The 20060-nt window shown below is 36.2% G+C and overlaps 1 protein-coding gene across 1 annotated transcript in view; it reads right to left on the reverse strand.

Moving 5' to 3' along the window:
- PREX2 (phosphatidylinositol-3,4,5-trisphosphate dependent Rac exchange factor 2) overlaps positions 1-20060 on the reverse strand; it is a 297562-nt gene that overhangs the window by 121741 nt on the left and 155761 nt on the right. The window contains exons 20-23 of the mRNA XM_056130599.1: positions 17703-17839; positions 15164-15281; positions 12765-12949; positions 9579-9740 (exon numbers count right to left, since the gene is read on the reverse strand). Of these exons, the coding sequence (XP_055986574.1) occupies positions 9579-9740; positions 12765-12949; positions 15164-15281; positions 17703-17839 (602 nt within the window). The remainder of the gene's footprint in view (positions 1-9578; positions 9741-12764; positions 12950-15163; positions 15282-17702; positions 17840-20060) is intronic.

Here is a 20060-nt window from a genome sequence, read left to right on the forward strand (position 1 = left end):
ATTCCTGCAAATGAATATGGGGGTCACTTTAAAATAAACGGTTATGATTTATTATTATTATTAAACATTTTATTACATGCCTATTTTGTGTATTTACATCATCAGAGTTGATTAAAAATTTTGTGGGTAAAAAAGGGTGCATAGAAAAAAATTATCTGCTCTGATATAGACCAGGACAAGTATTAGATAGATTTTAATAGGAATTCATTACAAGATTTTAAGAAGTACAGTGACTGATTTTAAAGGCATACATATCTCCTGAATATGACCTTACTTTGAAAAATAGGAAGCCACAACTGACTTAGACTGATCTTGAATCAAATGTTTGTCTTTGGTTGCTGATAGCACAGTTGATTATTCTGGGTTCAATGCTGTCTGATTGTTTCTATATTGGTGTATTAGGACACCGATTACACTATCTGTTAGCTGCTAAGAACACTGGATTCTCTTAACAGCTCTAATTAGGATGGGGATATAGTACAGTGGTTCAGGTGCACCCTTTTCCTGGCCCAAACAGAGTGGGATCCTGAACATCGCACATTCCCTGAGCATTGCAGAGTAAGGGCCCGAAGGCCATCAAGCATCTCTGTGGTGATCCAGGGGGTGCCCGAACCCAGCGCCCCAGAAGCACTGCGGCACCCTGAGATCCTGCACCAAACCTTCAGGTCCAGGGGGCCAAAAGCAGCGAGGGGAGGGGAGGGTCCATGCTCCTGGCCATTATCTCTCGGAGAGAACAAAAACAAAGAAGAAAAGATAACCCTCATTATATCCTACTAGTATTGTGGTAAATTTTGGCTGCTGAGAAAAATAAAACTTAAGACTATTACCAATTACTGTCTAGTTTTTCTAGGTTGACTTCTAGAAGAATGATTGTTAACGAAATCACAGTATAAACATATGCATGCTATTAGAATATGAGCTTCCTGTGAGTGAAAGAAAACTCTGTTTTGAAATAGAAGCTCTGCGGCTGAGCCCAGTGCTAGCACACTGTAGGAATATAAATAGAACTAAATTGAAATGCAGAAAACTACTGAAACATTATTAACAAATATGATAATGGTGTATAGAGAAAATAATCTAAATACCTAAAGAGAATAAGGAATTTAGAAAATTCACAGTATAACCTTTTGTATTACTAATAAAGAAACTAGAAACTTGCCTTGCACACGACCAACATGGGTTTGATCCTTACCACCCCATATGGTCCTTCAAGTCCCACCAGGAATGATCCCTGACTGAAGAGCCAGGAGTAAGACCTGAGCACTGCAGGGTGTGGGCCAATACCCACTCATGCCCCCCTCCCCGCCCCTCCACACACACATGCACATGCACATACACACATACACACAAACATGGGGGGGGGGAGGGAGAAGAAAAAAAAACCAAACCAAAAAACTTTAAAAGTCTTATCAGGATAATTTAGGATAATACCTAAAATTAAGGCCAGCTGTAAATTTTTAGTCAGAAGTTTTTTTCACTGTAGTTCCAAGATAAATATCTCAGATAAGGTTTTCAAGACACAACATATGCACAGAAATCAATTCTGTTTGTCAGAGCATCTACCATAATAGGCAATTATCTTTTGTTTTTCTTCATTTAAACCAATTATTCATTCCCTCAGAGCATAAAGAGAATCATCTATTCCAGACCTTGTGCTAAATCCTGGAAATACCACTCTTACTCTCCTGAGGATCATGGTCTACTAGGCACTAGAGATAAAACAATATTATACCACTATTGTAAATATAATTATTTTATTATAGTTATAAGGAACACATATGTATAAATATATATAGATATGGCTAAAGCAACATATAATTGATAATTATCCTAATGGCTGGAAATTTGACAAGCATCAAGAGGAAAGCAAGTAAAGTGATGAACCAAAGTATTACCAGAATGATGGAGAAGAGTAGGGGAAAGATTCCCCACCAAGGGGACTATGTGCACATCATGCATCTCAATCCAAATGCCACTGAACTGCATGTCCCACTCCCCATACATTCAGAAGGAAGGAGTAACCATTCCTTTTTTCAAAAGTAGGCATTGGGGAGCTTCTTTGCTAAACCCTCTCTTGAGAAGGAAAAGCCCTTTTAAACCAATGCTGCCTTCTGTCCTGGGATGGTGTTCCTAATAAACAAAATGAGCAGTAAGAAGATCCCAAGGCATGGACCCTGGAAATGTACAGGACACATTTTGAGATTTTAAAAAATGTGTTGTCAGACAACAAGCTCCAATATTTCATTGAGAGCTTCCTGGAATGAAAATCTTAACCAAGGAAATTTAAGGTATGGGGTATCTGCACTGACCACAATAGTACTAAGTGGTCCTATAATAGTGAACCTGTCATCTTTTGAACAACATCAAATAGAACAGTGATCTCATTAACCTGCCTTTGAGAAAATCACCAGGGAAGTTAAAAAGTTCTTTTCTAAAAATAAAAATGGCAGTATTGCAGCAGAGAAACATGCAGAGTGTAGGAAAAAGTGAGCTTAGGTGGAAAATGTTTTAGATCTATGATGGATGGCATAACAAAAACTTACTACACCTTTATTTATTTGTCAAATACTTCAATAAAAATGTGGGAATCCCTACGAGGCACTGTTCTAGGTATGTTATGAAGCACCAGTGGAAGAAACAAAAATTCTGATGTTCTAGGAGGTGCCATTTTCAGGAAGGGATAAAGGTAAAAGGTAAAGGCCCTCCCGTTGATCGTCGATTTGCTCGAGCGGGCCCAGTAACGTCTCCATTGGAGACTTTGTTGTTACTGTGTCTGGCATATCGAATACTCTCGGTAGCTTGCCGGGCTCTCCAAGAGGGGCGGAGGAATCGAACTCGGGTCGGCCATGTTGGCCGCTTGTAAGGCGAACGCCCTACCGCTGTGCTATTGCTCCAGCCCGCTGTGCTATTGAGGAAGCAATAATTCAATGAATTAATTGTATTACAGCAGAAGGTAATAAGTGCTTTTAGATGTGACCCTGCTTTTTAAAAAGGCACCATGACCAGAACCCAACTTGAATGCTGAAGAGAATAAAAGATAAGTAATTAGTTAGGTAGGTATAAGTACAAATGTCAGGTACAGAGAGGAGGGATAGGCAGAGAGAAGTATGGGGTTTTTCTAGGAGAAGAGAGAAATGGAACAGTGGGTACCATGGATCACAGGAATTTGAACTTTTGATATCAAGTATATCTCTACACTGACTAGACAGCAATAAAATCTATCTAAATTTTCAAAATTCATGCTTTTTAACCAAGACAACATATTTAAATCTATTGACAGGTACTTGACAAAAATAAAAAGTAATAGACAATTTGTTGCTTTGCAGATACATCTCCCTTTTCAAGAAGGTGCTAAAGTCCATAGACATGGAGTTATAAAAGCTTTTCATGGAGGATAGGGCTTGGGGAGAAACTTTACAATGTTGCTAATTAAATAATTTATTTGGAGGATAGTGCAGCATTCAGAACTGAATATAGGAACCAGAGCAGTAGTGTAAAGGAAAGAATGCATGCTTTGCATGTGGCTGACCCAGGTTCAATCCCCAGCTTCCCTTAGGATCCCAGGAGCCTGCCAGGAGTGATCTCTAAGCACAGAGCTAGAAGCAAGCACTGAGCACTGCCAGGTGTGGCCCCCAAACAAAACAAACAAACAAAACCAAAAAATCCAGTGTACTTGGACTATTTGAAGTAAAACTCTCCTACATGCAACATTTTTGTGTGCAAACAGGAACTAGGACATGAAAGCTCATTAAATATTTATATCGAGGAAACATCCTGAAAATCCAAAATAAGCACAAGTAGGAAATTATTCTAATAGAGAAGAATGAATGTAGAATTTAAGAGAGTTCTAAGGGCAATTTAGGGTGAGAAAGTTCCTCCAAACAGCACATAGCTTCACATCCGGCGCCCCAATACATCCAGCTCCACAGAGAATGAATGCCTGCTTAGGATTCATTCTGTCTCACTGAAGAATCTGGACTTCTCTCACACATGTGCAGAAAAACAGCTGTGGCCTGGATAACTAGCCAGGAAGACTATTGTGATTACGGTTTTCTGGCGATTAAAACTATAGAAAATCAACTGGAATCTATTTTTAAACCCAAAACTTTTAGAGCCAAAATACAGGAAAGTCAGTTAAGATTTCAGTTTCTATGGAGATAGTTTATTTTACAAAAAAGAGGGGTGTTTAAAGTCTTCATTTGAAGACAAATATGTTGCTAATAATAGTTCTAAAGTAAATATGTAGAAATTTAAAATATATATTTGCAAATGCTATATTTCTGTTGACATTTACCAACATATCAATGGAGCTAACTTTCTATATGAGCTATTAAATCAACTATCTGAAGTAACTAAATCTTGTTCAAACAGGAAAAGTTGCTGAAAATAGTGTCTTGCTAACATAGTTTAGAAAGAAAAGAGAGCCAATAATTCTAAATGTACTCATGGTCAAGAAGGGATTTTGAAATGGAGAACTTTCAGAGCACCGGGGCTCTGATCTACCATGATATTCTCTTTATTTCTACATTAAAAATAAGAGTAACCAAGACAACCTTTCTGAGAACTGATACCTAGCTTGCTCTATGACAGCTATGTGACCTTAAAAAAATTCTTTGATTGGGCATTATTATTTTAACGGGGGAGAGGCACACTCAGTAGTTCTCAGGGCTTACTCCTGGCTCTAAGTGCAGGAAATCACTGTAGTTCCTACACAGATGGAGACATATGACATGATGGACATCAAACTGAAGTTGGCTGTGTGCAAGGCAAGCATTCCACCTACTGCAGTTTCTCCATCCCCTTGAGGAAACTCCTAATCTCTCTCAGAAAGAAGCAGGATAAAAAGTATTCAGCACACAAGTTGTGAGTACAAGAGCTCTCTGCGATTCTATGATAATTGTTTCTATCATTTAAAATCACTGTCCCACTAGCCTGTCCAACACTTCTCTAAGGGTTTCCCAGGTTCCCAGTTGTTACTCCTCCCAAAACTCAAGGAACTTTACATTCACTTGGGTATTTTTGAGAATAGCCAAAATTAGGAGAAAACTCTTGTTCCAGTATTTCAATTTTCCCTCCAACCTACACTCCAGTATATCACAATTCGTATTTGTATCAGAAACCAAAGAATGACAATTTCTTCATCTGCCATAAGCAATTTGTGATGCAGCTGTTTTTTTTCCTTGCTACACATAGCTAGAATTGATCCAAAAGTGCTTCTACACTATCAATTTGTAACACGGCAAGTAGAAATGATAGCTTCCTAACTCCTGACTTTAACTCATCTCCTATCAACATTTTTATTAGACTTCTGCCAACGTGATTTTCTTAGAAACGAATATGATTATTATGCCACTTCAAAATATCACTGAAAAAGTTGTCAGGTTTTAAAATTTGACCCACTTCCTCCTTTCTAATCTTGACTTTGCCAACACTTCATCTCTAAGATCAGTATCATTTTACTACTTTTCCTTCACTTATGAAACCTCTTGACTTGAACCTCCATCTCTCTTCCCCTTCACTCTCATAAATGTTTTCTAATTGATAGCAACTTTTTCTGACAATTTAGTCCACGATGAATTTTCCTTTAAAGAAATCTGAGTTTGCGTATTATCAGAATCACATTACTCAGTGCATAAGCTGAGTGATACAAGGTTAAAAATCAGTGTTACTGGTGAATGGGAAGTGTATTTCATTTACTCAGAACTACCTGGAGGGCTTGTACCAATGATATGGGAGATCAAATTCTACTGCAGTCCTGAGCAGTTTATCTTGGGACAAGTAATATGACCATTCATATTACTTGAAGTGCACTTCAGACACTTCAACAATGAAATACGTGATGTCTATCTCACAGCACTGTGTTGTAAGACAATACAATAAGCGTAAAATGTAACATATCTGACAGTGCTTGACATCCAGGGCTGAATTCCACCAACTGTTTGCTGTCTTCTAACTCAGACTAGACATCATTGCCAAAAGATCATGACGTAAGATGCCAGCACCTTCAAAATATTCAAAATAGTACCTCCTAACCAGTGAAGTGATCAGCATTATTGATACTTATTTCAGGCATGTTGACTTTCATTTCAAAGTAATAAAAAGCGAAAGAGCAAGCATCTGCAAGTAATTCTGATTTAAACCTCAATCACCCACATTAAAATATGTATTTTACTGTTCCCCTTAGTTCTCCTAACTCATGCCAAAACAAATTTGTTTTCATAAAATTGAGGTCTTGACCTACGCCATTAACCTTTATTAAAGAGCATTACAAATATCTGCCACATTTTGAAAAATTTGATTTCTCTTACATTTATGAGCATCAGTCTGCATTTCTTGATATCATCTCAGTGAGGCCAAGTGTGAGAGATTTTGTTTGAACTCGTTGCAAGAAAAATTATATTTCTCTTAATTCATATGTTTCCACACAAAGATACTGATAAATATGTAATAGGCAGTGTTTGATACTCTTCATTCTAACCACCAGGAAGCTGAAGATCAAGTCTGTTATTCTACGTTCACAACAAAATACTTTTGGGATCTGTTTACTGATGACCATTTCCCCCAACTGGTCTTTTCTGTCTACTATCTATTCTAACTGAGCATTTCCTATAAATGCACTGCTAGTCTTCCTCCAATATCCATTCCTTTTTCCTTTTTACCTTTTTTACCTGTAAGATTCCTTGAGATTTTGGTGGATAGATAGCCACACAGCTGGAAACTACATTTCTCATTTCTCAGATACCCTATCACTGTCTAAAGGGACATAAACAGTAAATAATTTCTCAGTTACAACCTCAGAAAACAACTCTAATTACTCTCCACTTCTTTTTTCCCTTGCCAAAAGGGCTCGGCTTAGAAGTTTTGTAGTTCCTTTGACTAGGGAGAGACAATAAAAAGACGTCAAACTCCAGTCTAATGAAATCTTACCAGGTTGAACATCCATGTAAGTAAAAAATCATCTTTATAATTTGTTTAAACGTGTGACATCTTTTGTTTTGGTGGTCCACACAATGTAGTGCTCTGGGGACACACCTGGCTCTATATTCAGTGGACACTCCTGTGGGTGCTCAGGAGACCACATGTGGTGTCAGGTGTTAAATCATGACCTCAGCTGCAATGCAGCAAAGACAGTGCTTTAACCTATACTATCTCTCTGACCCCAAAGTCTGTTATCTTGTTTTTTTCTAAACCAATGCCCTTTTATTTATTTTTTTTCATTTTTTATAATTTTTATTTATTGAATAAAATAATTACAAAGCTTTCGGGTCTAAGTCTTGGTCATACAATGAAACACCCGTACTTTCACCAGTGCCCATTCTCCACCCCCAACAACCCCAGTATACCCCCATCCCCCACCCTCCCCCTACCTGTGGGGCAGATGATTTCCACATTACTCTCTCTCTACTTGATCACATTCAATATTTTGACACCAGACCCACCATTATTATTTGAGATTTTACCCCAACACTCAGATCTGCTGAAAAGGCAACCGCAGACAATTTGTTTTCTATTGCTGGTTATGAATAACATATGATGTTGCCAATGTTCTTTTAAATAAAACCTGGTCCTAATTGTTTTATTGTATATTTTACTTAAAAAAAAACCCTATTTCTTAGAGAATCCAAAAGAAAAAATGGTGCAAATAGTGACAAGTTTAAAAGTCAGAATTTTACATAGACCTAGTTCTTATATAAATGACTCTCATTTCAAAATGTTCAAAGCAGATGTGGGAGGTACTAATTTGCATTTTGTTTACAGCCTTTTATTTTTGCTTTAAAAGCATTGTCATATCTTAAAGAGAAGGGAAAAGTAAAACAAACAAAGAAGCGAACAAACCCTTCTGTCCTATTTCCACCAGGGATATTCATAATCTTTTCTAAGTTCAAATAGGGGAAATGAACTCAAAAATCATAGTAAGTAAAATCATAATGACAGATGTTAGAATTAAACAGTGATCTTGAACATCATTTTTCTCAAGTGAATGCAAACAACTTTTTCAAAAAATGGGTGACAGGGAGCAGAAAGAAGGTACAGGGTTTAAGGTCTTCCACATAGCTGACCTGGTTTGATCAATGGAACTGTACATGGTCTCTGAAGCACCACTAGCAGTTATTCCTGAGCACAGAGACAGGAGTAGTAACCAGTGTACCTTTGGACGTGGCCCAAACTCCCCCGGCCCCTCCAAAAATTAGTGATGATAGTAATATTCAACTTAAGAAGCTAGACACATTTTTTACTCTAAGCTTAGAGTAAAAAATAATTCCTCTTCTCCCTCCACCACTTCATCCACTTCCAATATTGAAATTCCTTGGTTTTTAAACTTTCAGATATATCCATGCATTTATGGGTTAATTTTGGAAACTATACTAAAAATATAAAGTGTATATAGTTACCTCACATATAAATATTTCGATGTTTTCTGTGTTATGGGAATTAAATTTAAATGTTAAGAACTTTATTATTATTTGTGGAAACTGTAGAAAAATGAGAGCTCTCTCTCTACTTTTGGGCATTATAGTTTGCAATACAGACACTGAGAGGTAATGTCTGCATGGAGGCAGGGAGAGGGTGGGAAGGAGGGGTATACCAGGGATATTGGTGGTGGGGAACATGCACTGGTAGAGGAATGGGTGTTTGATCATTGTGTGATTGTAAGCCAAACATGAAAGCTTATAACTATCTCACAGTGATTCAATAAAATTTTTTAAAAAATTAAAAAACAACAACAAATTACTAGGCAACCAATCTTAGGGGGAAATATATATATATATATATATATATATATATATATATACTGTATATATATACACAGGTATGTGTGTATATAAATATATATATATACATATATATAAAAGCACACAAGGCCTAACCTTTAACAACATGTTAGTGATCTCGTATAGAAGATCTTAATGGCCCCTATTGAAATAGAACAATTTTCACACTATTTCCTCCAAGAATACTTTTTGTAGCATTTTCAGCATTTTTTTAAGAAACAATACAAATTACATTATTTCAGTTCTGCTTCAGGACAGGGATTGGGGTTCAAGATGGAAACATCCAAAATATGGTGGTGGGAAGGTGTAATGGTGGTGGGATTGATGTTTTGAATATTAAATGCAATCAAATATTGTAAGCTACCTTATAAAATAAAAATAAAAAGAACAAAGGTTGAAAATAAGAAAAATGAGAGCTCACAAGTTTGCAAAGAACAAATAATAAATATAAACATTTAAAAATCTCTTAAATGTTGGGGGTAGAGATATAGTAAAAGGGTGAAGGCACTAGCCCTGCAATGCTGCCAATGCTGGTTAAATCCCTGGCATCGTGTATGGTCCCCAGAGCACCGCCAGAAGTCACTCCTAAGTACAGAGCTAGGAATAGCCCTGAGCACCACCAGGTGTGACCAAAAAGCCAAAACAAACAAACAAACCATACCCAAACTCTAAAATGTTAAATACGCATTTTCATTATTTTAATAAAACTGTCAACCCAGTACATAAATAAAATATAAATTGTCTGACATTCAAAGAATAATTTAAATAGCAAGTATCCATAAAAGCTATGCATAAAATATTTACCTTTTTGTAACTGGATATTCTCTGACAAATGTGCTCCACTTTTTCACTGCAAATGGCACTGAATTTACTTTGAAGATCTGAAGGAATCACTTCATTTAGTGAGTTAAGACTGGTGCAGTTTTGAACAAAATGATCATCACTTTTAGCCAGCGCTTCGAGAATCTAGAGTGAGACACAAAGACACACACATGCGAAAGAAAGAGGAAAATGGAATCTTCAGAATAAGTCCAGCCAAACCTTCACAATTACACACCATGCAGTAAAGTCACTACACGGAATGCTTCTCTTCTGAATTAGCTATTTCTCTGTTCAAGAAAACAGTGGCTGAGTACTGATGAAGTTGGATGTTTGGTATCTCCATGTTTGCCTTATGCCTGCCTTAAATAGCTGCCCAAGGGAGGAAGAGGACTTCTAAGGCTCCCCAAAGGACAGACACATCGGAAACCCTGATGTGGGAACATATCACCAATATTTTAGTTGGAACTTTTTTTTCCTTTCTCAATTTTGTAGTAGAACAACCACCAAAATTTAAACAAAGGAGTAGTATATATATTTTCTAACTATACATACAGGGCTAGAGCGATAGCACAGCGGTAGGGCGTTTGCCTTGTGCGCAGCCAGCCGGCTGGCCGAGCCACGTTCAATTCCTCCAACCTTCTCGGAGAGCCTGGCAGCTCCTGAGTGTTATCTCGCCAGCACAGCAAAACCTGGCAAGCTACCCGTGAGGTATTTGATATGCCAAACATGGTAACAACAAGTCTCACAATAGAGACGTTACTGGGCTCGCTCGAGCAAATCGATGAACAACGGGAGGACAGTGCTACAGTGCTACTATATGTACTATCATAAATCCAGTACACAACATATATTTTAAAAAAGATTACTCAGGATATGAATTATCTGCGGTGTGCAGGACCCGGGGCGTAGATCTCCAAGCCTCCTCGGATTGGGACTGGGGCCTCCTCTACCCAGATGCCCATCTTCCAGTATGTAGGCATTACACCCACCAATTTCCCTGGCATCGTGTAATCCCATTAACAGCCAAGACACAGAGACTATAAAACCCTGCTCCCATCTAATTCTTACTCTGGAGAACTTTTGGCAGGCTACCAAAAGTATCCTGCCCACACGGCAGAGTCTGGCAAACTCCCCATGGCGTATTCAATATGCCAAAAACCAGTAACAATGATGTGTCTCATTCTCACCCAGAAAGAGCCTCGAATATGGCACTTTTTAAAATCTCAGGGCTAGGACGAAGGAGACGTTACTGGGGCCTGCTCAAGGCAATCGATGAACAACAGGATGACAATGAGGAATTAACAGAAATTTCTCTTGTTAAAATAAAAGTCAATATTACTTGTGTACTTGAGTTTTTTTGATAAAAGTAGTTTTAGGGTCTTGGTGATTTTATTTTGTTTTGTTTTGTTTGTCTGGCAGTGCTTAGAATTACTTCTTGGCTCTGCACTCAGGGATCACTCCTGAGGGGGCTTGAGGGGCTATATGGGAAGTGCTGGGAATTGAATGCAAGTTGGCCACATGCAAGGCAAGTACCCTATCCACTGTATTATCTCTCTAGCCTCCAATTTTTGATCATCTGAATCAATTTTAAGGCAATATGTATGTTAATTATATACTAAGAATGTCTAGTAAACTTATAATGAATTATACATGCTTGCATCTTGCATTTATGATGGTTCAGAGATTACAAAGATTGATCATACCCTATTGTGTAAGCAATGCAAACACTGTACATAGATAAGATGATCTTTTTCTTCCCTTACCATCACCACTGGTCTGTTTTACTGAATGTGGAGTGCAAGTTTCCTGTTTATCTGCTAGCTTAGAAATGACAGCTGACATTATTATTGGCAAAGAGATTTATATTAAATTTCCTAATTTCCTTAACTACAATTATTCAAATATAAAATAACTTTAAAATATAAAATAATTACAATAACCTGATCTTAAAATATTACACAGATCACCCCTAAAAGTATAATGCATTTGAGAAGCAGTTGTATTTAAAAAACACATATAGATTCTATAACAATAAATACAGTTGTAGAATGTCAACAGAACAATTTTTTTCAATGTCAGTATATTAAACAAAAAGCAAAATAATTTTTGAAAGAGTACCTTTGGATGTATTTATTATTTTTCTCTACATATTTTAAAATATTATAAATGCTAAATCTATCTCAATTATATATAACGGAAACAAGAACTGAATTAAAGAGAGTTGGGAAGATGTGTTTTATATTTCTTGTAATATCTGAATTCTCACTGAGATATAAAAGCCGATGAAGCAGGAAAGCTCAGACAGTAGGGTCCTGTGGGAATCTGACTGATTTTCATTGTGAAAAAACATAAAAAGCAAGTGTGGGGTCACCTCTTTGCAAGATTTATTCATGTAGAAAAAGATTCCCTTCTTCCCTATCTTAGTATATGGACTAAGGATGTTGTATTTCTCAAATAAGAAATAAATAAATGTTTAAAAATCTGTTCAGAATTTGTTCTGTCAGCTTGAAAAACCTATATGAAATAAACAAAGGACTTGTAGAATGTGGCATTTGTTATAATAAATTTTTCCATTTCAAATACCCTTCAGAAAATTAAATACACTTTTAAAAGCATCACCTTTCATGAGAGCCATCTAAGACATTCATTACTATGAATTCCAAGAGATGAAGCTATTTCTTCCAGTAAAACCTTTGTTAAGTAACTAATATGACCCTTTTAACTCAACACAGTGCTCCCAAAGAGTTCAAGCAAAAGGAAGGATGTGCTCATACTGAGCAGCACTGAAGCACTGTCATCCCATTGTTCATCGATTTGCTCGAGCGGGCACCAGTAATGTCTTATTGTGAGACTTGTTACTGTTTCTGGCATATCAAATATGCCATGGGGAGCTTGCCAGGTTCTGCCGTGCGGGTGTGATACTCTCGTTAGCTTGCTGGTCTCTCTGAGAGAGAAGGAAGAATTGGACCCGGGTGTCGGCTGCGTGCAAGGCAAATGCCCTACCCACTGTACTATCTCTCCAGCCCTCATACTGAGTAAGGAAGAAAAAAAATAAAGAAAAAACTTGAGTGAGCTGACTGAGGCAATATATACAACTCATTTACCTTGTGTACAATGGCAGAAATTACTTACAAAAAGAAAAGGTTGGTTTCCCTAGATTCATCATACCTTTGCAGTGAGGCTGAAGAAACCTTTGGGTTCCACCATCTTTTCCACCACATTGCACTTTATCCCAGCTGTGCTGTCGTACTCATACACAACACCATACTCCAGGTGGACGTTATCCACTGTGAGACTCACGTGCTCCTTCTTTCCATCAATGATGGCCATGGTGTTGAACTTGTCGATTACCTCTGAAATAAAAACAATTTTCGGTCAGCAAATTGATGAGTCCTTCAGAATTATTAAAATGACACTGGGCTATAACAGTAGCACAGTGTATTTTTAACCTTTAGGTATATCTCATTGTAAATCAACATCTGAGCATGTAAGTTAAGCTTGCCACCAAAAATTCTGGGTGGTGGGTGACACCCTAGTGGTTTTGGGAGGCCTTGAGACACTCTAAGCAATACTCAGCCCAGCTACGTAGGCTTGATGGTTCATTAGTCCAATAGCATGGAACTGATTGGGGCCACCAGGGATATTGTGATAGTACTAATGGGTGAAGGATAATCCAGCGCCAGGAATCAGATTCAGGGCATCATGCATACCAGGCAGTGCTCCAGACCTTTGAACTATCTTCCCAGCACTATAGCTGAATTTTTAAAGAGTTCTACAAAGTAGAACTAATGAAATATCTGTTCCTGTTTTACAGATTTTACAAACTTGTCTAAGTGATCCAAATCTCAACACTAAAATAAGGTATAATCTTACTTTTGCACGCTTACATTTATAATTTTGACCTGTAAGTTATATCTATGCTTATTTGTACCAATAAAACATTACACGGTACTATAAATATTATCCATATTTTACATACTTTGGATATGCAAAATATGGAAAATTATCTATATTATACATATTTTTGTTTGGGAGCCACATCCTGAAATGTGCAAGGTTGACTACCCCCTTGGTGCTGAAGGGTTACTTGAGGCAATGCTGAGGACCAAATTCACATTTCCTGTATGCAAATCATGTGCTTGAGTCTGTTGAGCTATATCTCCAAGTAAAAATAGAATATTAATTTCTTTAAAACCATGAAGTACTAGACTAATGGAAAGAATATAAAATAGCCTAAAGTAAAATAATGATTTAGCTAAAAGTAATCAAAACTAAACTCCAAAACAGCTAAATGTCAATTTCCAGAGTATCACATAAACCCACTCTCTTTCATAGTGGCGAGAATGATGATTACAAAAATTAACTCCAACAGAACAAGAAGGAAAAACAAGAAGCCCCAGGATAAGGTTTCAACAATTTTAAATTTTAAAAAAGAGTCAATGTGTCTTAACCTTGCTACTCAAACATGGGTGAAGTATTTTTAATATTGTCCATTTAGTTTAGTTGTGCTTCTCACAAATAAATAAAACATACTTTTTACTCTTGCTGTCATTTGACTTGTGTGTAGGAAAATTATCTTGCTGTGCCAGCTAACAAGAAATAATATAACAGTTAAGAGGAACAAAATAATATAACCGAAACATCCAAGGATTTTCACCAATAATATGAATGGAAAAATGGTGGTAGGGAAATATATCAAAGTATTTAAAGACCCCTGAAGTTTAGAAACAATAATTCAAAGTGTTTGGCAATACATACAATAATGAATACATACAAATAAGATGGTTTTTATTAGCAAAACAAACACCAACAAAATCCATGGAATAAAGTATTTCTGTGGGTCATTGAAAAAAATATATAAGCTCTGATCAAAGTATTTTTCCTCTTGTTTCATTTTCATAATTTTAATATGCCTCTTTTATTGCTGTCAGTATATGCATTTATTCTGGATATTAGACTAAAACAAAAGTTGTTTGAATGAAGAAAGTATTTTCAAAGACACTCTAGATCTTCTAAACAGGGCTTCTTGAATTTTTATGTGCATGCACAGCTGATCTTGTTAAGGAGGTTCAGACTCAGGATGAGTGGAACAGAGTTCAAATTTTGTGCATTTTTTTTCTTTTAAATGCTTTTATTCTACATGAATTACTACCATAGGCTAATGTTTAAAAACAAATAAACTGGACAGATGCAAAATAAAAATTTGTTCACCCCAACTATAAAAAGTTGACATTTTCTTTTAAAAGTCCAATAAATACGATTCCCTGAAGACAGTGGTGCCGAATGTCTGTGAGCAACATGGAGTAGGAATTTCGAAGCATTTCAACTCTAACCAAAGAAGCATCTTAAAATTTAGTTTAGTTGTACTTCTCACAAATAAATAAAATATACTTTTTACTCTTGCTGTCATTTGACTTGTATTATTCATCTGACATAATTTCTGTTTGGTGATAATTATTTAGGACAGTGGGATAACTACTTGATACTGTCACATCATTGAGATGTGGCACAAATACACTGAAAAAGAATATTATAAGTAAAAATTGAGGTTAAAAAAAGAAACTTACCTTCTACTTTGCAATCAAAAGCATCACCTGCTTCATCTCCTGGGGTTTTTGAATTAGACTTCTGAAGATCTTCTTGAGCACTCTCAATGCTATTATAAACCCACTGAATGGAGTCTTGCTAAAAATGAGGAGAGACAGAAAACTCAGAATTATTTGTGCTTCTGAAAATATATGTCCATTCATAAGATTGCATAAGGATAATTGATCATATATATGTTCTTCTAGTTTCTTTAAAACTAAAACCTGAGCCAGAGAGATTGCTCAATGGACTGAATGCATGGTTTGCATCTGATAACCTAGATTTAATTCCCCCACCACATGGTCCCTTCAGATCACTAGGAATGATCCTTGAGTACAGAGCTGGGAGTAATCCCTGAGAATGAGGAGTGACCCTGAAACAAAAATTAATTAAGTAAACTTGAAAGAAAGAAAACAAAAGTCATAAAGGAATCAAAAGTCAATGTAATTAAGCTGTCTAACCAAGTGGCTTTGTTAAGTCTGAAATTTAATCTTCCAAAGAAAAGCAATTTTTTTTACTTCTTAAAAGCATTTTTATCAGTGTCTTACTTAAATGCCTTAATTATAGTTTTGAAATCAATTACAAATTTAATTTATATAATCTAATCACAATCACAGATATATGAGTATTTCCATGCCTTCATTAATCAATAAGAAGTTGGAAGAACAAGTTCATCTCAATGAGTTATTAAGCAATGTAAATATCTTCTAATATTCCATTCTATAAATCATTCTTAAGGATAGTAGTCCCAGTTAAATTAAATGAGAGACATAAAATAGCTACCAAAAATGTTTTGGGTTGCACAATTTAAGATTATTTTTATACATAAAGTCAATCAAAATGTACTATTAAAGTAAGAGAAAATATGCATGATCATTTTTTATTGATGCACAGTTGAGCTTAGTAATTATACAACATTTAATCAATAAAATGCTTATTAAATATGGGAGCACCAGTATTGGTACCACTATAAACATATACAAATAGATAACAAATAAATTGTTAAAAAATAGATGAAATCATCCCCAAAGTACAATATGATGTTGGTTAACAGCTTGCTATTCAGATATATCTTGGTTACGGCAGAGTGATGTCAAGCACAGGTTTTACATATGTGCAAAGTACATATTTATAAAGCACAGGCATGTCAAGCACATGCTACACATATGTGAGGCCCTAAGTCTGATCCCATATCATAGCAAAAACAAAACAAAACTACACTCAGTAAGTTGCTTTGTTGTCAAGGAACCATATCCTCCATTAACCACACCTTTATGGTGTTTTTTCCCACACTGACACTGGTTATGGTCATGTGATTGTATTTTTCCAAAGGAATTTTCTCAGGCATGATGTTGACAGTGAATCATTTATAATATTCCCTATTAAACTCCAGATACCAAGTGGAATGAAAAAGACATATATTGGAAACGAAGGTGCTGTGCAGCGGCTCTGGAGGATGATGGAATGAGAGGCACCTGCAGGGGATTTGAAGTGCCAGTCAGATCGCAGCAAAACACAATACATCAATGTCATTGCAGAAACCGGCACTCTGTCAACAACGAGAATAGTCACAATCTATCATGCTGCTTTACGCCACCAAATACATTCAGTTTACTTAGTGGGATGGGTAGAGCATTTATTCACATAATAAAACTTTCTGTTCATTTGTTGCTTTTTTTAAACAAGGCACTGCTCAATATTTCTATAAGAAAATTTTCAGGAAAAAGAAAAAGAAAAGAAATTCAAATTCATTTAATTACCTTTTAATATTCTGTTAGAAAGGGGTATTTGATGATTACTGATGTACTTTTTAAAAAAATCTATCAATAATACAATTCAACAAATATTGATTATACTACTTTTGACTAGAATAACCTATGGATCTATATGTAAATTGCAGTTTGTTCCGCTAGCTTGCCCTATTTGTAAGTAAGATCAATCAACTTTGTTCTTGTGAGTTCAGTATTTTGTAGGACATCAGTCCTGGCCTACAAAGAAACAAAGATTCAAAAAGTCATATTTGCAAATCTAAATTCATTACCCCAAGTAAATATATCCAAAAAGGAAATGCAAATCTATAAAACCATCTTCTTTTCCACATGGCTTATAAACTCTGTGTATTTTAAATTCAAATATACAGATATAATACATGATGAACACATATAATAACATGGGTTCAAAAAATGCACCAATGAAACTTTGATTTCAGATTGTTATACGTTTTTCCAAAACGTATGTAACAATGAAAATAGATAAAGCCTACAGCAGTTTTCAAACATAGCAAATAATGCAAACATAAAATGTAGCCACTTTAGTACAACCAATTTCAATTACTTATGTAGATAAAATAGTCATTATTGGATTTATAACACTGCATTTCAATATGAGACTAGAGGAGAAAATCATACAGATTCCTGGCATTTTCCTCATTCCTATTCCTATTCCTGGTATTCCTATTTTGTCTCTCAGGCCTTCCAGGTAACTGGGCAATCAGAGTCACTTAGGTTGAAAGGTAATCACCTTCATTGGTCGCCTGTATTTCCTGCACGCTGTAACATGAGCAATCACACTGGCATGTGTTTCTTTGCTGACATTGATTCCATTCACTTTAATAATACACTGTCCAGGGTGAAGACCAGCTGCTGCAGCCACGGTCCCTTTAATAAAAGTGAGAAAATGATCAAAAACTAATATTAAGAAAAGATTTTTTTAATCACATACACAGTAAGGAAAACAATTTTCAAATTGTGATTAACAAAATCTTTTCCATCCCCCATGAGAATCCATTTGAAGGAACACTGTAAGTGACCTTTATGATGCTAATCAGTTATTTTCCCTTTCAAATGCCTAGTCAATCTAATTTCCTAACTATGCCTCTATAAAGTCAAAATGAAAGCCAGAAAATGAGAGCTTGATTTTCCTTTAGTTGCCAAATATTAAAATAATATCCACATTGACTTTTGTAATGACTCCAATTAAAAGAAATTCTTAAGGAAAACGATTTAATCTATTAACAACTACAAGTAGACAGAACAAGCTAAAAACAAGTATTGGTTCTAGTTACATTCATGAAAGAAACAACTGTTCAGAACAGATTTAAATCATACAAAATATATTGCTTTCTCAAAATACAGTTATAAATATATTTTTATAACTAAGTTCTATGTTTATAATTTATGTTAACTTATATGTTAACTTGCCATATTAAGTATAAATTAATCATATGAAGTAATACCAATGAAATAAGATTTTCAAATCTTCTAAACATTGTTATTCAATATTCTGAGCAAATAAACACTTATAAAAAAATCTTTGAAAAAATACAATGATTACAAATGACAACAAAACCCAAGTATGTTAAAAAGTCCTTCCTTTTTTTATTTGTTTGGGGGCCAGTTTCAGTAAGGCTCATGTGTTTCTCCTGACTCTGCAATAAGGAATCATTTCTGGTGGTACCTGGAGCACCATATGGGATGCCAGGACAACCCCTGTCAGCTGCATGTGAGGCAAGTACTCTATCTGCTGTACTATTGCTCAGGCCCAAAATAGCCTTCCTTTGTAAGAAATTTCTCCTATAAATAAATTACCAAATGTATTTATGGGTGGATGGGAAGAGGACAGTGCCCAGGTTTGAACCCAGGGCTCCACAAATGTGAGCCACATGCATGCACAAATCTCATTAAACATCTTGAGAGATATAATTTATATTTAAGGAAAAAATATAAATATACATATATAAATTTCTTCCTGAAACTCATTTCCAAAAAAAAAAATCAGGTGACTTAAGAGATAGTACAGTGTGTAGGGGCGTTTGCCTTGCACGGGACCCATCGAGGTTCAATTTCTGGCATATCATATGGTCCCCCAAGCACTGCCAGGAGTAATTCCTGAGTGCAGAACCAGGAATAACCCCTGAGCATTGCTTGGTGTGACCCAAAAAGAAAAAAAAATCAGAATTTTTTTTTTAAATTGGGAACAGAGAAACTTTCTCAGCAGAGAAAAGTAACAGAAAAATACCCAGGGTCTCAGGAACACATAGCTGTTACATCGGTATGAGCTTAAACTGGGTGAGAGTTAAAGATAGAGATGCTACAGACACAGACATAGATACATATGATATAGATACACATATAGGTATAGGCATAGATATAAATAGAGATAGACATAGGTGGAGATGGAGATATATGGGTCAGAGAAATACTGCAGGGGTTAAGGTCTATGCCTTACATGAGATCAACGACAATTCAATGCTGGGTGTATCTCTGAAGGTCACCCATCCCCCCTGGGTGACCCAGATAATCCTTGTCAACATAGGGATAAAGCAACTACACTTTCTTGAGCCCTAACATTGAACCATGGACCCTGTTCACCAGGGACAATGCCTCAACCCCCCCTGAATACAGCTTGGGAGATTACTGGCATGCTATTTTTTAAATTTTTCTTTTTGCAAAATTTCCGACAACATGCCAGGTCATGTTCTGGCTATAGTTCTGCTCTGTGCTCAGAAATGACCACTGCCAGTACCTTGGTAACCAAATGTGATGTTGGGATTGAACCACATTGGCCACACTCAAGGGAAGAAGTATCTTACTCCCGATTATCTCTTTAGCACTAAATTTAAAATGTATAAGTAAAATTATATGGGCTGGAGAGATAGCAAAGTGGGTAAGGCATTTGCCTTGCACACGGCCAAGCTAGGTTCGATTCCTCGGCTCCTCTTGGCAAACCCGGCAAGCTACCGAGAATATCTTGCCCGCATGGCAAATCCTGGCAAGCTCCCCGTGACATATTCAATATGCTGAAAACAGTAACAACAAGCCTCACAATTTGTTGTGAGACGTTGTTGGTGCCCGCTTGAGCAAATCAATGAACAATGGG

The sequence above is a fragment of the Sorex fumeus genome, unplaced genomic scaffold, assembly GCF_029834395.1.
Source record: "Sorex fumeus unplaced genomic scaffold, SorFum_2.1 ptg000002l, whole genome shotgun sequence".
NCBI classification, from domain to species: Eukaryota; Metazoa; Chordata; class Mammalia; order Eulipotyphla; family Soricidae; genus Sorex; species Sorex fumeus.